Source organism: Mya arenaria, chromosome 8 (assembly GCF_026914265.1).
Source record: "Mya arenaria isolate MELC-2E11 chromosome 8, ASM2691426v1".
Taxonomy (NCBI): Eukaryota; Metazoa; Mollusca; class Bivalvia; order Myida; family Myidae; genus Mya; species Mya arenaria.
Window position 1 is genome coordinate 61129988 of NC_069129.1, and position 18390 is coordinate 61148377.

General features: G+C 35.4%; 2 protein-coding genes across 5 annotated transcripts; both read right to left on the reverse strand.

Moving 5' to 3' along the window:
* Nucleotides 1-2589: 2589 nt before the first annotated feature.
* LOC128243715 (CBY1-interacting BAR domain-containing protein 1-A-like) lies at nt 2590-9831 on the reverse strand. Of its 2 annotated transcripts, XM_052961634.1 has the most exons (8): nt 9639-9831; nt 8442-8522; nt 6928-7043; nt 6375-6499; nt 5236-5511; nt 4371-4484; nt 3174-3353; nt 2590-2752 (listed from the first exon to the last, which is right to left on the reverse strand). In XM_052961634.1, exons 1-8 carry the CDS (start codon nt 9668-9670, stop codon nt 2594-2596), a joined length of 1083 nt encoding a protein of 360 aa, XP_052817594.1. In that variant the 5' UTR covers nt 9671-9831; the 3' UTR covers nt 2590-2593. The 2 variants fall into 2 exon arrangements, with proteins under 2 accessions (XP_052817594.1, XP_052817596.1); XM_052961636.1 differs by lacking the exon at nt 8442-8522 and having other exon boundaries at nt 9639-9820.
* Nucleotides 9832-11181: 1350 nt separating this feature from the next.
* LOC128243803 (uncharacterized) lies at nt 11182-16616 on the reverse strand. Of its 3 annotated transcripts, none has more exons than XM_052961752.1 (2): nt 16528-16616; nt 11182-13939 (listed from the first exon to the last, which is right to left on the reverse strand). In XM_052961752.1, the coding sequence occupies exon 2, from the start codon at nt 13686-13688 to the stop codon at nt 11478-11480; it is 2211 nt and encodes a 736-aa protein (XP_052817712.1). In that variant the 5' UTR covers nt 13689-13939; nt 16528-16616; the 3' UTR covers nt 11182-11477. The 3 variants fall into 3 exon arrangements, with proteins under 3 accessions (XP_052817712.1, XP_052817713.1, XP_052817715.1); XM_052961753.1 differs by lacking the exon at nt 16528-16616 and adding an exon at nt 16370-16517; XM_052961755.1 differs by lacking the exon at nt 16528-16616 and adding an exon at nt 15574-16152.
* Nucleotides 16617-18390: the final 1774 nt, after the last annotated feature.

Genomic DNA, 18390 nt, shown 5'->3' on the forward strand with positions numbered 1-18390 from the left:
CATGTAAACAGACACTAACAACTAAGAAGTAATATATGAGATACATAATAGAGACTATGTGAAACATTGTGAAATGCTACCTGTATGGGTATTTGTACCATTAGTTGTACTGTGTACCGGTACTTGTACTGTGTACCGGTACTTGTACTGTGTACCGGTAGTTTTACTGTGTACCGGTAGTTTTACTGTGTACCGGTACTTGTACTGTGTACCGGTACTTGTACTGTGTACCGGTAATTGTACTGTTAAAATGGATAAGAGTTTATGTGCAACATCATCCAGATATGTACAATTTTAATATTCAGGACACATGTGAAATTTGTGATCTACGTCATACAGGTATGAGTGGCTTGTGCAAGGCGAACGGTAATTACGACTACAAAATCACGTGGAAAATATGTGAGTGTTTATATGCAAGTCCTACTGGTAAATGCCGAATGAGAAATTTTGCAAACAACTTTAAGACCAACTGCAACGTTCACTTGTAGGGACAGATACACATTCAAGTACAAGTAGAGTTTCACAGTCTCTCTCATAACAGGCAAATGTTTACCATATTATGTATACAGCAATATTTTATATTCCACAACACCACTGAACCTACCTCCTCTACTGACCCTACCTTCATTACATGTTTGCTCTCAATATCATAGAGATTAATCATCTTATACATCTATATACACATTCTGCCATTTGAATCATGAATTCTGTAGACAATGTTATACAATCTCTTGAATATAAGATCATACTTTTATCTGTACACAAATTGTACATAATTAAAGAACACATCTTAATATCTGTCAACAAATTATATTTGGTTTTATATTTTACATTCATGCAGTCAATGTGTATCCAGCAATATATAGTAAAGTATATAAATGTATATGATTGGACGGAAAAGTTAAAAAGACATCGTCATAAAAGGATAGGCAATTGAGTGTAGGCATTGAGAGATTCACAAACTATCTATTAAAGGATAGTGCTTTGAAAACATAAATATCTGGCCAAATTAATGATGGATATTTGATAGGTAAATGCAGAACATGTATGTAAAATCATTCTTGTACATGGATCCCTTTTATCACTCAAACTAAACATGATATTAGGAAAGAAAATATCAACCTCTTTTACATTGTTCAGTTATCAGTTTATCGCCTACCTGAACAATTGACTGATGTTGAGATCTTGACACTTATAAGAATGTAAAACCATGCCGGTAAACACTTATTCAATCCTAAACATAAAACTAGAATTCTCCAAATCAGATTTGTTGCCTATATGAAGCACCCATAATTTTTCTAATAAAGGTCACCATGACCTTGACCAATGACCTCAAAATCAATAGGGATCACTTACTGACCATGGCTAATATGAATAACAAATTTAAAGACTATTAGCTAAATCTTTCAAAAGTTATTGAATGGAATCAAGAGCCCATAATTTTTCTGGTGACCTTGACACAAAGATCGATAGCTGTCATCTTTTGACCACGCAATAAGTGCATATGACAAAAACTTGATCAGAAACGAATGTGTGACACCAACGATGATAATGCGGACACTGCAGGGAGAAAGCACTATCTATGTGTCTGGCTTGCTCAACAGGCGACACAAACAAGCATATTGTTATACATCAACACAACCTAACATATAATAACGATGATGATGCAGACACCGCTGGGAGAATGTACTCTATGTGTCTGCCATGCTCCACAGGTGACACAAACAAGCATTGTTATACATCAACACAACCTAAACATTTCCTTATTTTTCAGCATTCAAAGAAACATGCACAGTAACATCTCACCATGTGTTAAAAAATGCTGCAGAGTATGAAGTATTTACAGATGACAAATATTCAGCACCATCTTCCCCGAGCTTACAAATCCCACATGTAGACAAAAATAACGAGGGGACAGACAAATATCATTAAATTTGAACTTCTACATGTACTTCACAGAAATCTCTTACGCTTAACTTTTGTGAAATAAGGCTGAATCCCTCAAGAAATATGAAAGAGCAGCAAAAATAAAGTCTGGACTTAATTACCAGTATACTTAAATGACATGAAGCTTTATTCTTGATAGATTTCTAAGATAAGTACATGTTAAAATTTCACCGTTTCATATCTCACTGATTTCAGACATAAAGGACAAGCCATCAATACAAAACATCATGGACAATTATTACACATGTTAATTATTAATAATAAATTAATTCTTTGAACAAAATAGTTAATTATTAACAACAGTTTTTATGGCAGCAATGAACATTTAAGAAAAGACAATTATGTAAAAGTTAGTCATTCAAGACCTCTATGTTGACACTTACAACCTTAACCTTTGTTATCTTAAAGATCTGATTTTAAGTCAATCTTTCCCCACCCTCATCCTATGACAATATTTCTCCCTCAAAGCTTCTTAAAATAGGCAGTTATTTATCTTTTAAATAAGATGTTAATCTTACTGTCCAACACAGCCTTTATCCACTTAAAATCATTCATCAGTTCCCAAATCTTTGTATATAACTAATACCCACCCCACCCCCTGCAGAACAAACCCCCACCCCTCCCTGATACCCAACCCCCATCCCCACTATCTGCGCTGTGCTGGTCGTACGGGCTGTACATTCCCATCCCTCTCCGTTCTCTCTGTTTCCACTTCAGTTTCATCATCTGTCTCCTCCTCTTCACTTTCTTCATCATCTTCTTCAGACTCCTCCTCCTCCTCCTCATCATCATCATCAAGCATGTTCTGAAATATTATTTTTTTCATTTTATGTTAGCTTTATTGTAGAAGTTCACAGCAGACATAATTCAATCTCCAGTCTGTTTCTTGACTGTCTTTTTATAGAGGCTTACAGAAAGTGCAACTGGTGAATCTTGAATCCATCCTCTAACAGTTTTATCAAAGTAGATGTCACTGTTGGTTTAAATGATATACATACTTCATGTTCGTTTACTTTGGGCAAATATACTACAGTTCATGTTCATGTAAGATAAAAGTATGGCTGACCCTTAAATAGCTTCCCTGTCAGAATGGTAATGGTCAGCAGTTAAGTGGTGACGTAATCTTATACTTTCACCACCTCGAACCTATCAACTTCAACTAACACAATACTAGTAAATGATGATATTGGCAAAAAAGCGTTGAATAAAAAATATTCCTCACATACCCCATTTTGTACAGGTCTGGCAGGCAGTCTGCGGGCGGGCTGGTTTCCTGCTGTTGGGACTCCAGGCTGTAGGTCAGCCCGTGGAGTGTCATCGTAAGTCCCTGTGGATGATGTTGACCCAGAACGTGCCATCGTCATACGTGTGGAACTATTAGATGGCCGCATCTTGGAGCGGAATGCCTGAAACCATTTGCAAATAGTTAGTACAAAACTGCCATCAAATAATAATCTTAATAGTAGTATACCTATTACATTACAGTCTTTGAAATTAGACTTTTCCAGGATACATGTAAACCACAAATTTATATAGTGCTAAAGCATGTCATTAAAAACAATTCTGCTACTAGTGTATAAAATTTGAATTCAAGCAGGCCCAGGAAAACCTTCCAGCAGTGCATGGCTTGTGAGCCTGTGCATATTCTGACCAATGATAATGTGCATGGTAGACTACAGGAGCTTCAGGGGGCGTCAACAACTTCTGAGACTGGACACCCAGCCAAAAAGTGGATTTTTGTTTTAGATACCAATGGGGGACCCTGTTAGTACAAATTATATTTGAATATACAATGTGGAAAAAACAAAATAGACAGTTCTTTCACAAAACTTCCTGTTTGCTTTGGTGGTGACTAAGATCTTCTGCATGAACCTGGTATGGCTTTATGTAGCTAAAATGTAGAGTTCACACTTGCCCATCAAGTTTCTAATTTTGCTGACTACAAATATTTTGTTTAAAGTTGCTTCTGACAGTGAATAAAAGATCTGCAGTCAACAAAATTAAAAATCTGAGTAATACAGTCATTGAAATAAGACTTTTGGATGAACAATCCTAATATTTATACATTTGCTTGGCATCAAATTATTTAACAAGCCAACCAAGCCCGGAAGACATTTTACCAGTGCAGGGCTTGCAGGCATGTGTTAATTTCGAGCAATGGTAATATTCTTATATCCTTACAATAAAGCTTTGAAAATTGTAACAAGCCAGGCTCAAGAGCATGATTAAATGTTTAACTAGCTCAGTATGCATGGCTTATTTCTACCACTGGATATGACTGTCATCAAATTATTCACCGTCATTTATACAGTACATTTTTCTTTACGTATGAACAGAAATGCATCTTTGTAATCCATAAAAGATCATCCTGAGCAGGAAGCCCAAAATAACTTATGTAAATTGGTTACAACCTTCTAGCTCACCTTGATATCTGCGTCAACACTGACATCATTGAGATTCTGGTAACACTGTGAGTAGACTTCGAGGGCCTTCGCATGGAACCCCATCTCAATCATCACAAAGTCTGTCATCACTTTCTGCATGGCGAGAAATGGAGAGGTGTAAGATGAAAATGAGATGTTGATAATTTATGGGGCAAGGAAGGAAATAAGCTTATTCAAGTTTATATTGGAGGTTTGCAGTTTTGTACAGATTATGATAAGGACAATATAAGCTGTAGATTCTTTAGACTAAGTAAAGATCTGCTTCTGTCCTCACCTATCATAAACTAAGAAGTTAACATACAGACTCTTCAATAGATGGGTCAAAACTAACATCAAAATGTTATAAAGATGAAAGCTGGGGGAATGTATCTCAGTGCGCAACAATTGACTTCTTTTTTGTATGTTAGCATTTTCACAGGATTGGGTAACTTTATTGAATACTTGAAATCAGTGTTATATCACATGAAAATTGGTCAATTGACTAAAGACTATGTAGTAAACTCATTTAGTGGTATATAACCTATACAGTGGTTCAGTAACACAGTCTTGAACACAGCCCTTGATATGAGAATGAGGACAAATAGAAATGTGTAGGACTAAAAGTCTCATTTCGAAATAGGCAAGGTTGCCACTTTCAGCATCCTGAGAATCCTGAGTATTTTTTATGCAAAAAGAACATGACTGATATTGTATGTCCTCGTCACTTTTAAACATGTCACATTGTGCTTTCATTCTTTTTCAGTGACAAAAGAACAATCATGTCATATTTGCTGCTAACTTCTTATTTACAAATAAAAACCCCTTCCTGCTTGTTGCGGTTCATATAGAACATAAGAAATCAAACCTTTGCATCCTGAAGTTTTTCCAGCTCAAACTTGTCTGCCTGCTGTTCTAGGTTCTTGGTTGTTCGGGAGGCGTCAACGCTCGCTCGCTGCAGGTCTGTCTCCAGCGTTGCAATCTGACGAGAATCTCCTTTCGTCCGCGCAACATCCAACTTTTTGCGTATTTTTGTTTCTTTATCTCTTGCAGCAAATGCCGCTTTTAAATCTGCTTTTGTATGTTTGCACTTTAGTCCATAATTACTTAGTGGATGCTGCACTTTGGTCTCTAGTCTGGTCACCTGTTTCAAGATAGACATTTTATGTAAGAAGAAATTGATGGAAGATCTTTACACCTTTAAGTTCAATTATTCAAAACATGGCACCTTTCATTCACCATAAACAGACAAACAATACTGTAAATGACTGGTTATAAGACACACTATTTCCCCTTAGGTTTCGATGTAAAAAAATGTCTCCGCCTTACAAACAGTAACAAGCTTTTGACATCTTTTTCTGAGGTCGACTTCAGGCCGAATTTGGCTCTTCAGAGAAATAAATGGTAATATGAACAATAATCTCAAGCACATGCAAGACTTTATATGGTGGTCTGTTAGCCTTATACTGTTCCCGCTTCAAGTTTATTATATAAATAGAAAAATAGTCAAAAAGTTACCTTTTTACATCAAAGATGGCGGCTATTGTTTACAAATCAAATTGTACTGTGCAGGTTGATAACCTGTCCAGTATCTTGAATGGTTATAAAGTTATGGCCTATCAAGGGGCATAACTTGACAAATACTTAAGCTCAAGCTACATTTGAATGAAAATTGTTGCACATGTGCATTTTGTCTCTGGCAAAATGTGTACCTTGTTTCATCTATATATCTTGATTGTTTATTTGAATGGAATGGCCAAAGTTTAAGCTCTAGCACACTTGACACTGACGACACATAGGCTTTGAAATTAACTCAACTTTTTTTAACATGACATTTAATTGGTTTTTTTCATTTCCTTTGTTCACTTATTTTATTCAAATTCTATATGAGTTTAACCCATTTTTATTTGCACATGTTTGAAAAGAGTGTTAAGTTTGGTTCTGAGGAAGGTACATATTTTTTTTATAAATATTTATTTAAACTTGTTTCAAAGACAGTTTAATTACCTGTGCGTTTCTATAGTCCTGTATGGCCGCAAGGTTCTGGGAGAATTCTGTATACTGCTTCTTCGCTGATGGGTTTAATGTCTCCCCCTCCACATAGGCCATCATATCCTTGGACACTTGGTCACCTGTAGGGTAACAGGCCAGTCATTAGTTTATCTGCTGAACATTGTATTTAGAAAAACAAATCTGGACATAAAGGCTAAGGAGTGTAAATTTGAATGAATAAGATCTGAAATACTTAACCTGCCCCATATATCCCTTATAACAAGCTTAAGTAGCTTATTTTATTAAGTCAAAATTCTTGCTTAACTTTGATTTTACATATAAAATTATTTTATCCATAGGTTCTGTTAATTTTAGATAAATTCAAAGTAAACAGAAATAAAGTTGAATTCCTACTTATTCCTTCAATACTTGGGATATTGATAATAGTAAAATAAAGCAGGTTTTTATTTTGCTAGAATATTTATTCTATTCATGAAATGTTTTGTTTTATTTTCTAGTTCAAGTTTTTTCTGTTAACAAAGTTCATGTATGTATATATTAAAGGAACCTTTATCCCGTAATCTTGCGGTCTTCCTGATGTACGAGGAGAAAGTATCACACATCTGCCCAAAGTTTTTCTCTACCGCTGATATCCGGTCCTGTATAAACTTGGACTGGCTCTCACTGAAAATAGCAATACCAGCCGTGTAAAGCAAACATAGTCACTTTTGATTTAAGCTAAAGGGCCAAAATTTAATTTATTTGTTATTCAAACTGAAGTTGTTAACAAAACACATGTATACAAAGTTTACAAATACATCAAACACGATACCCAATTTGAAAATTTTAATGAAGTCTGCCCAATATGACCAGAGCAACAACTCAACAATTATCATAAAATAATGTCATAAATGTTAGTAATATCATTAAAAGAGATTGAATCCAGAAGAATTTGTGAAAGTGTTAATGTGACAACAGAAACTATTGTGTGATTTCACATCTAACTAAAAACCAGAACAACACAAGTTACTATATGTTAACACTAAACACTATCGTTTACTATGATGATAGAAAAACAATTAATACATACATGTTCTATAATAAATAAGCTAACTTAAGAGTGTCACTTTAATAAATGTAAGCATAGTAAATATGAAAAAGAAATGATAAGTACAGTGACATATTTCAATGGTGTATAATTCTTCAAAAGAATAATATGTTAATAATAATATAATATGTTTAATGTTCCTTAAGATTAAAGAGTAAGTGATAAAGGCGCAAGAAACATATTTTTGATCAGTTGGGTGCTGTTAACAGGTGTGCCATCAAGATATTTTCAAGTTATTTTGGAAATCATAAAAACAAAATAAACCATGACATTTTCAGGTAAGAAATACCACATTATCAAAGATTGCACTCTCTGGATGTTGTTCATTATTCAAAGGCTATACAGAGCAAATGCAAATGCTTGTTTGTTCTTTTTCAGTCGTAAAATTAGCATTACTCAATCATTAAAACCACAGTTATGGGCCTTGTTGAACTTGTGCATATTGTCTCTTGCAACATTTATACCAGGATTTATTTAAGTATTTTGACTTGTTTTTGAGTTATGGCTAGGGTTTTAGTTTTGGTATGATAATAATACATGTAATGACAAGAAGACTATGGCAATACCTTGAGGCTTGACATTTATTCTTACAAAACAACAGATGGCTATATTCTATAATTATGTTGTAATCCTAGGTCAATATGGATGCTAATAGGCAACATTTAAACTTCAAACGGCCAAGCATAATATATAGTTTAAAAAAACAACAATATTTTGTCTTACTAATTAAAAATACTTTGCATGTGACGTTTCTTAAAAAGCACTCTTCTCCTGTTGTGGCCTCTTCATTTTCACCTCAGCATGTGAGTTATTTTCATTAATGTATTAGACAACCAGATATGAAATGTTCGAATGTGACAAAGATAATATCTTTAATATATCTCATTAGGTGTTCACTTGTTAATAAAGACAGTATGGGAAGTGGAGTGTTGAGTTTAGAGAAAACCACTACACAAAACCATCACTCGACTTACAATGATTGAAACATGGGCGTATTGCCCTCAACAGGAACTATTTCTATAGGAGGATTTGTTGATGATAAAGTTCTGTCTCCTCTGAAGTTAAAAGATACTGCAAATTTAAATATTTTTTACATTAAACTAAACATATCAAATGAATGAAACACCAACTGGCCATTAACCTGTCAATGTAACTTACATTTAAAAAAATCATGCCATTCAGGGTTTATTGTTAACCATTTTTAGATTTCAGTAAAAAAAATCAGGTCAGTGAAAATGAAATCCATTAAATTCTACAATGTTGCTAAACTATATCATTTCAAACACTTGATTATTATCATACTGAGATCTTAAATGGAAAAATGCTTAGACCAGAAGTAAACAATCAGGCAAGCCGCAGAGAAGCGAATATGTTAGTGCCCTGTGATATATTATTAAAAGCTAAAGCATTAAAGCAGTCTTTTTAAATCAGTTAGCCTGCACTGTTTTGAACAGTATTGTTCGAAATTTAAGTTAAAAAAAGCCTGCAATAAATGTTGGCTCCGGAGTTTTTTTTAAAAAATTGATGGTATTTAAAGTTAGTTAGAACTAGCAATCAAGAATTTAAAAAACAACAACACATTTTTACATCAAGAAGAAAAGGATCTGATGTGAATGAGACAAACAGATATGCATAACATTAAAAAGCTGCAAAATATTTATAAATGGTAGCTGCTACCCATTGTCGCCATAAAATGATAAATAAAACCTATTTATTAACTTGTTCAAGGCATCCCATTCCAGGCGTGTAGCTGATTTAACACAAATACGAAGTTGCGTAATGAAATTTTGACAAGTCCAAGTTTTTTCCATACCCAAAACCTGAATTTGAAAAAAAACCGAAGGGGTAAAGGGGTTCATATACCCCAAGGCATCATCTGCCTTATCCCAAATTGGCCATAGCTACTTGCCTGCATACAGAGATTTTACATTTGGTTCACAAATTGTCAATTGAATTGTTCAATCTCATTTAAAAAATGTTGATGAAATAAATTACATTCTATAAGGACAAATTGTCCTTCCATCGGTCTGATAACTTATTTTTACTGATTTTTGAGCTTTTTTCATGTTTCAACACGCCAAGCAAGCGTACATCTGGCGGTTTAAATTCATGTCTGCCAAAATTCAGCAAATAATTGATTAAATTAAGGAACAGACTATTTAAAATCTTACATATCTTTTGTTCCTGCGCTAGATTGGCTCATTTTGACGGTATTTGTTTTTAGTTCCAATCAGAAATAAAATGCGGAAGTGTCAACTTTTTAACTCAACGAAACTTTCTTCAAAGAAGAATAATTATATCTACCGACAAGAAAAATACATGGAAAGAAAAGAAATACAGCAAGTTGCCGTTGGCAAGCCAGTGACGTTCCCCTCAAAAATCGTTGAATTTTCTGTTCATGCTTTTTGTTGTTAATTAATATATATATAATGGATCATTACTAAATCCCCCCACCGATTAATAAACATGGTATACCTTTTAGGTCGACAAACCTGTTTTGGTAGTTTGCCGGAACCCATTACTGTATTGAGATGATTGCGGTACTACTCATGCAGCTTTTGGTTAACATGGGTTATAGGTCTATAGCTTTTCTTCCAAATTATTTTTTCCACGTCAGTGTACCGTAACATATATAAGTGGTGTTTTTTAATTACGTCCCGATGATATAAAAATAACTTCTTGTACTCCAAAGTATATTTTGGCCTGTTAACTAATTTTCGTGTTCTTTGTCGTCCATCTTTATTTTTTCGTTAAACTTTTTCAAAAGATTTTCGTATTCATTTTTTTATAACTTGTCCCCTCCCCCGTTCACAATCAGCCTAATATCATCCCCCGCTCCCAATCAGCCTAATATCATCCCCCGCTATATAGTTATCCCCGCGAATCAATCTCCTTGGCGACCACATTGCCGTTGGTTTTGCAATAGCTACTGGCGTCCTAAATAGCTAGTTAACGATGTACGACACACGTTATTTATGTATATATGTATTCAAGACCACTCACTTACCATGCAGTTGGTCGATAAAGAGATCGTAGGTCAAGGTACCATACCAAACAGTTTATATTTCGACAGAAGAACAACATTAGTATGCAATAATTTCTTGTCAATATAATATTAACTACACTTTGTTACTTATAAACGCAACTCGAATGTGAAGACAGCTATAAGCTGCTATGTTGAGGCCAAGAGAACGTTACTTTACTGGCGTGCAACGATCTCTTGGACGTGTTGGGTGTCATATTTGTTCTCCGCAATACGTTGGGGAATTTTTTTGCGAAATAAGTCAGTCATAAATCTACATTTATTATACTCAAGATACACCCGATTGTGTCCGTAACTTGCAATGTATACTCGATTTTTTTACAGCATCATCATCGTCGTCAAAATCCTTGCCATCATCGTCGTCGTCCCCCCCCCCGCTCCTCATCATAATGAAATAAACGCATTTTACATTTTGCTTCATATACAGTTTGTCTTTTGTGGTCTTCTAAACATTCTACTTCTGGTAAAATTTCATTAAACTTAAATAAATGGTACTGAAAGTGTAAACAGTTTTCAGCGCAAGTACCATGATTTGTTATAAAAACTAGGTGAATATTTAAATTCCTTTTAAAAATCAATACAGTAATCATTAATCATGATTTGAAAAATGCATGACATTGTGCATTACAGCGGTGATAACAAGATATTTTTAAATCGAGATCACATTGAAATTGATTTAATAATTTATTCATCTATATTTCTTATTTATTGATTTAAGTCTATATAGTAAATTCTGAATACTGGAAGCCAGTATAACAAGCCCCCGTTAAAATAAATACTTGAATATTATATGTTTATCTAACACGACCTTTGCTCTTGGCACTATCCGTATCAATAAATGTAGGCCACACATAGTCTTAGTGTTTTTAATGAATACATTTCATAGCATTTATGTTTTACACATTTTCATTGTCTCGAGGTGCCTTAACTAGTGTTTGAATGCTACTAAATAATTGCAACAACTCGCCTACAGGTACTTCAAGGTCATAAGAACGCACTCGGCTTTATCAAACACACACAGCCTTCCATCCGGTAGAATAGCAAGTTTATCAATCTTATGAAGCAGTTCCGGTTTCGAAAGATTCTCCTTCCTATGGTTGGCGGCCGTCACCTTATAGAGGACGTCCTGTGCGCCGACCGCCTGGAAGTGAACGAGGACATTTCCGGCGCGGTCAAACCTTGCCTCCCGGAACTCACTCTTCATGGGGTTCAACGTGTTCGCCTGGAATGTAAATATGGTGGAACGCTCTGCGGTGTCAGAGATGCTTTCACACACAACGTTACCGTCAGCATCTCGCGAGATGGCTACTATCTCGTTGTCGGGGGATTCCATAACCTTAAACACGGTAGACTCGTACAACTCGTGGTCGGTGAGCTGCTCTATGCCACGCGTGCCATAGATCCGCAGGTTTCGTTGAAATAGTGGCCTCACCACAATAGTGTTGCGGCTAGTGATTTCAAAGTCGAACCCCGGACCTTCAGGGATGGGAATCTTACGTAGTTCGCCGCATACAAAGTTCCCCCGTTCTAGCACCGCTACGTATATCCCATCTGTGTCTTTTTTTGAAAGCGATCTCACTTTTGTTTGGCTTATAATAGACGATGCGTACACACCAGGATACACTGCTAATATAACAGTATCTTTACCACCTATCGCTAGTCTTACTATTGTCCCGTCAGGTAGTTTCTCAATAGTCTTCTTGTATTCGTGCTCTCCCTTCTCATTGAATGATTCAATTTCGGCCATGATGCTGGGGCTAGACACGGACCTCATAGAGAGCCGTTTGGAGGCCCTGGAAGCACCTTCTTGGTCTTCGTCACTTTTCAACCACACAGTGACCGTCTGACCGGTGGCTTTGCTCGTTTTGTACGTCTCCAAAGTCCACTTTGGATTAACGAATTTTGCAAATATCTGAGATCGCTTCAGTGAGTAATCGTTTGACATCGCCGACCGCACTTTCTGCTGGAGCGTGGAATCATCTAGTGAGCCTTTGTTTACCGGTATCATGTCGAACGGCTTGCTCTTACGACTCGTCCAGGGTGACAGATTCTGTCTTACTACCAACGTGCCAAGTTCTTTTGACAACAGGGCCAAGACCCCATCGTTCATGCAGAACTGAACGTCCATTTTGTACCCCTGCCCGAATCGACTCAGCTTTTCCTCTCGCAGTTCACGCCATCTGTTTTCAATTTTTGATTTATACAATGTATTTTCCGCGTCGTTCCCGTAGTACATCAAGTTTTCACTAAGGTCTGACAATGCCCGCGCTCTAGATTCCTTGGTCTGCATGTCTGATCTGCAATTGTCCAAGTTGATCTCGATATCCTCCGCGTGAGAGTCAAGGTCGTCCAATAGTCGATCTTTCTCACGCAGGATGTATTTTACCAAGAGCTCCACTTGATCATCGATATGTTTCCGGGTTGTTTCAACTTTGTCTTTATATTCATTCCCTATGCGTTCAATGTCATTTAAAGCCTCTTTTGTTTCATTGAGATAATCTCTTAACTTATCGTGGACATCGTTTATCGTTGTTTTATATGGCATTGACGCTTTGTCTAGATCAGACACGTCGTGGTTCGCGTGTCTTTCCTCTTTGCATTTCTGGCATACACATGTCTGACAATTGACACAGAACATGTTTAGCAGCTCGGTCTGATGGATCTGACACGCGGTGTCACGTCGGGGTAGGAAATCGCAGAGCAGTGAGTCCTGTTTACGATGTATCGGTACCACGTGGTTCACGCCATTGTGAACATGGTTGGACGCACAGTTTTCACACATGGGTACTTTGCAAGCTATACATTTCACAGTTGCAGGAAACTTGTATTCATCATTGCAAAACTTACACGAGCCACGTGATATATTGTTCTCCTTGTCTAGTCCATTCACCTCACGTGTCAGGTCTTCGTAGAGTAAGTGTACAGGTAAATCCGCCGGTCCTCCATCCGGTAATTTAATGTCTTCGTGGCACCTAGGGCACGTGCCAGCTGCCTCGGTTTCGTCAACGTAGGTCTGCAGGCACTGTAGGCAGAACACATGACCACAGTCGCACTCCCTGGGGTCCGCGAACCGGTTGTTACACAGATAGCACTCCAGGGAGCGGAGCAGCACGTCCGTCTGAGTCTCGGCAAGTACGGTCACCTGCGTGTCTACATCGAACGACACTCGCTCCCCCATGATTGAGGTTATATTCCACAACAGTAACAACCGACAGCCTCTGCGCAACGATATAAAACAATCAGAGTATTGTTCTCCGGAACATAGTATCTGTCGTTGAAAATATGAACCAAGTATGCTACCGCCCACTTGAGCTGAACGCTTTATTTCCTATTGCTATCAGGATATTTTATGATCGTTTGACTTTAACATGAACTGATATCCTTGGCTTTCGGAAACTGCTGCATCCTTGATCCCTTGATCATGTGAACCTGAAAATACAAAAAAAATCGTTGTTTCAATGATTAATGTTATAAGCTGGGGTTTGTACAACTTTGAATTATTGAAGTTACCCCTCCTTCTTTTGCGTACTAAATAAATACTGCATCAAGGTCGGTTAATTAATGCAACAACTGTCAACACTTTTGTGTCGTAGCATAATGTGAATAAATTAAGCACATTCTACAACCTTAAGTATGAAGATCATAAACAGTCCATAGATCCAGTTTAGGTAAGTGTACGTGATATATCTATTTATATTATGATACGCATCAATCCATTTATACGGATCTGTTAGCACAACTTAATGATTTTAAGCTATCAAGTTCTCAACAACTTTAAACATATTTAATCACCGTACAGTTTACGTTAAAGACAATACATGTCAGAATTTGTATTATTCGTGTATCGCTAATTGTCATAACCTTATATCTCTTTAAGTAAGTCATTGTCTCAAATGTCAAGACAATAGTGAGGCGTAAGTACTTGATGACTCAGTGTTCTATCCTTGGGAATGATTCAAATGTAATGTTCAATTGTCGTGTGTTTGATTTACACAAGATGCTTACTTTAAATATGTGTGTATATTCTTAGACTCTATTTGATTTAAACACCCAAGATGACACTTCATTTAAAGATTATTATTTTGCTATCTATTAAGACACATTGTTACATAAATTGGAAGATCTACTAGGAAGCAGAAGAGATACTGCGCACTGCGAGGTTCTTCTTAAAACACTTATTCGATTAAAATAATTATCATTCAGTTTAAAACCAAGTGGAATGTGGGCAATTTAAATAAATGTTGACTTTAATCTTGAAATTCACTTATATGTAGAGTTTAATCGGAATTTAAATTTATTTCCTCCGATCGAAGATTTAGTTTTTTTAAGATCTTTATGAGGCAGAATGTTCAAATGAAAAACAAACGTCAGAAATAACTTATATGCATAAACTGTGCAGTATACTCGTATAGCATAATCCTGCTTCATATACTTAATATAGTAACAGGCAAAACGTTAAGTATCAATAAAAATATGCATTACCTATCTACTAAGAACAACTATCCTCAAGTCTTAAAGATGCACGCATACTCACAAATAAGACTTACCACATTTAATATTATTGTTTTAATATCCCTAAAAGGGTGAATAAATGCCAAAAACAATTGTTCTTATAAAGGATACCAAGTTTAATTTGAAAGAAATGAGCATAAACACGGTATTTCTACCTTTAATATGATACTATAGTTGACCACAGTAAATCTTTTAGCATTCACCAATCATTTAATATTTTTGCGCTTTCTGCTATTAAATACACGGTTACAATCTTGTTATCAGTAATTAATATTTTCCATAAATGTATTATTTAGTAAGTAGTAGAAGGTTTATTAGTCAAAATTGATGTTTGTTATACATGTTTATGTTATTAATTTTAGTTTAAATTTGATATAAATATCAATTTGATCTATGAACATCCTGCATCAGAGAAGACGATTCGCATGAACATGTTTCTATTAAAACGCAAATAAATGTAACAACTTCAGAATAAGCTTCCTCTCGGAATTTTTAATATTGTAATACTCATTTATTGTATTTAATACACTATCACATTTCATAGCGCTTACAAGTTAAAAGTATCTCGTAGTTTTTAGTAGCTCTTAGTAGTTCTTGGTAGCTCTTAATGACTTTTCGCAAGACCGCTCAAGGACACGTGTCGTGTGTCGAATATCCTTTAATAAGATCCAAGGTTTGATTTTTATGTCCAAAGTAGATAAAGTTGCACTAATATCCATTCAAAAGCCACCAACTGAATTTCTAAAGCACATACTAGTTTGTTTGCAAATAAGATAAAAGTTATCTCCGCTTGACCGTACACGCATTTATTTTGGCTCCATAAAAATGACCCCCCATCGTCAACAAACACCATAGTGTCCCATAGATATTCGCTGTCAAATAGATATGCTTCTATGTTCACTTTCAGTAAATGTTTCCTTTTAAAGATAACACCCAAGGCCCCTTCAAATGTCACAAAGTGACCATCGATTAATGTTTACAATGTTATCTGATTTCGTGCCGCGCATCAGTACATGGTATGTCCATGCTCATCATTTATTGAAAACAATAAAGTAAGTAAATATGAAACGATGTTTATGACTAAATGACACAAATGCTCGCTTCACAAACCGATAAAATGTCAAATGATCATACTTATTTACGACATAACGATTTGCTGTACATGTTAACACAGAGATATTATATTAAGGTCACTTTATATGTATATATATAAACTAATTACAACATCGAATGCATTATACTATTCGAATGCCAAATCACTCAGATTAATATAGAAATATAGCAACAATGTTCATTATGTTATTGCAGTATAATCGAACTTCATCACTGAGATCTCTAGATACGTACATATGCATGTAAATAAGTCCTTAAATTTTGTTGCACACAAGTACAGGAAGTAGCAATAACTTAGGAAGTACAATCAATGTTCAAGCCCGAAAAACATATATAAACACCAATGTTCCATGTGAAAGGGTTAAATCGTTGACAAATGTTAATTTACGTACCTTTAAACTGCATTAAAACGGTGTCACGTTACATATCCTACTATATTCATGGTCTTGTGTTTACAAGTAAAAAGCGCTTAAGGAGGTTCCTCGGGGTATTTTTAAACAGATCGCGGAAAAAAATATCATGTCCGAGGCGTTATAAATCTTGTGTCAATAACCTTTCATTTACGTAATTTTCAATTAAATTATAATAGTTTTCTTTTAAATGTTACAATTTCATTTCAACATTTAACTATGTCAGTATTTTTATGTAGTGTTTTGTTTATACTATGAAAGAAACCAACATGATATTTTTGTAAAAAAATATTTATGTTCCGTACAACACTTTTTTACAATATGTCACATGATTGCATTTTTGAATTGTACACCCCATAACTCTTAAATGAAATACTGAAGTGATACAAGTAATAACGCGTTCTGATCATTGCCTTAATTTCCCCCGATTGTGACCACTTGATTTGATGTTCACGATTAGGGTACTCAATTCAGGAGTGTCTATCAAAAGCCCCCCCTATCAAAAGCCCCCCGTTCAAAAGCCCCCCCTATCAAAAGCCCCCCCGTTCAAAAGCCCCCCCTATCAAAAGCCCCCCCGTTCAAAAGCCCCCCCTCAATATAATTTTGTTCCATAAGTTTAAACCAATTGAAGAATGTTGTCATATTTTATTGAGTAGATCCAGATCAGACATTTTAACCCTATTTTACGTTAATTTCCTGCACTAATTCGATAAATTAGGCTACTTTAGTGCTTTAGTGCTTTCGGGTCAATTTTTTGTTGGAAATCTTATTCCTGAAGAAACACCAAGTAGCTTGGAGTTTCATTTGGATAGAATATTAGCATATTGATAGAATATTAGCATATTGACTTGGTAATCAGCAAGTGAACGGTGTGTTTGATCTGGCTCAACTCAACTCGGACAAGGACTCATACAAGGACTCATACAAGGATAAGGAATTGAAAGGATAACAGTGTAAGACAATTAAATGAATAAATATCTTTAATTTGATTATTAACATTTATAAGTACCTTTATGTATCTATACTGTTTTTCCCTATATATATTCTATATATTCTGGTGGAATAATGCATTCAAGGGCTATAATTATTGAATTGTAAATGAACTGTTTCTTTGCAGTGAAATATTAGGACAATGTAAACATATATTATTGAACAGTTTTGTAAACTAAAAAAAGTGACCATTGAAAAAAACATATATATATATTAATGGTTATATTAAATTTCATCATAATATTTAAAAAAAATGTTATAAAAATATATATATATGTATTTATTTTTTTTGTGGGGGGGCTTTTGAACCACTTGCCCATTTTGAGGGGGGGCTTTTGAACGGGGGGCTTTTGATAGGGGGGCTTTTGAACGGGGGGCTTTTGATAGGGGGGGCTTTTGAGTGTACCCCCAATTCAGGTATACATTCATATGTTTTTCTTTTCTCTTCTTTCGGTCGTGAGGAGAAAGTAATGAAAATAGCAACATTAAACAAACTACAATTGTGAAACAGCCATGGTTATGAAATGGATTTCACATATATCGAAGTGAAAATTGTGGACATAGATCGATGAAGAGTGTATGATGTGAAAAATAACTTAAAAAATAAAGTTGTGGCAGTCCCAGTGTGTCCGTGAGTTCGTTCCTCAAAGGAACTTGCAAGTGCTTTTCAAAAGTACAAAATTGTTTCATGTTTAAACTGATTTTGCCAAATCTATTTGCCACAGCAACATATTAATTTACTTAATTAGTTGTACAATGATCATGTGACAGTTTATATTATGTTTATATTTCTTTGGGGGTTTTAAGTCCCATGTTTAATATGTTTAAAATAATTTGCTCGTTATGCGCTCTGCA

Coding starts and splice junctions, on each gene's coding strand:
- LOC128243715 (XM_052961634.1), bottom strand. CDS start 9,670: ATGAGCCAATCTAGCGCAGGAACAAAAGATAT. Junction 6,500..6,927: donor CGCAAGATTACGGGATAAAG/GTTCCTTTAATA, acceptor GTTACCCTACAG/GTGACCAAGTGTCCAAGGAT. Junction 5,512..6,374: donor AGGACTATAGAAACGCACAG/GTAATTAAACTG, acceptor ATCTTGAAACAG/GTGACCAGACTAGAGACCAA.
- LOC128243803 (XM_052961752.1), bottom strand. CDS start 13,688: ATGGGGGAGCGAGTGTCGTTCGATGTAGACACGCAGGTGACCGTACTT.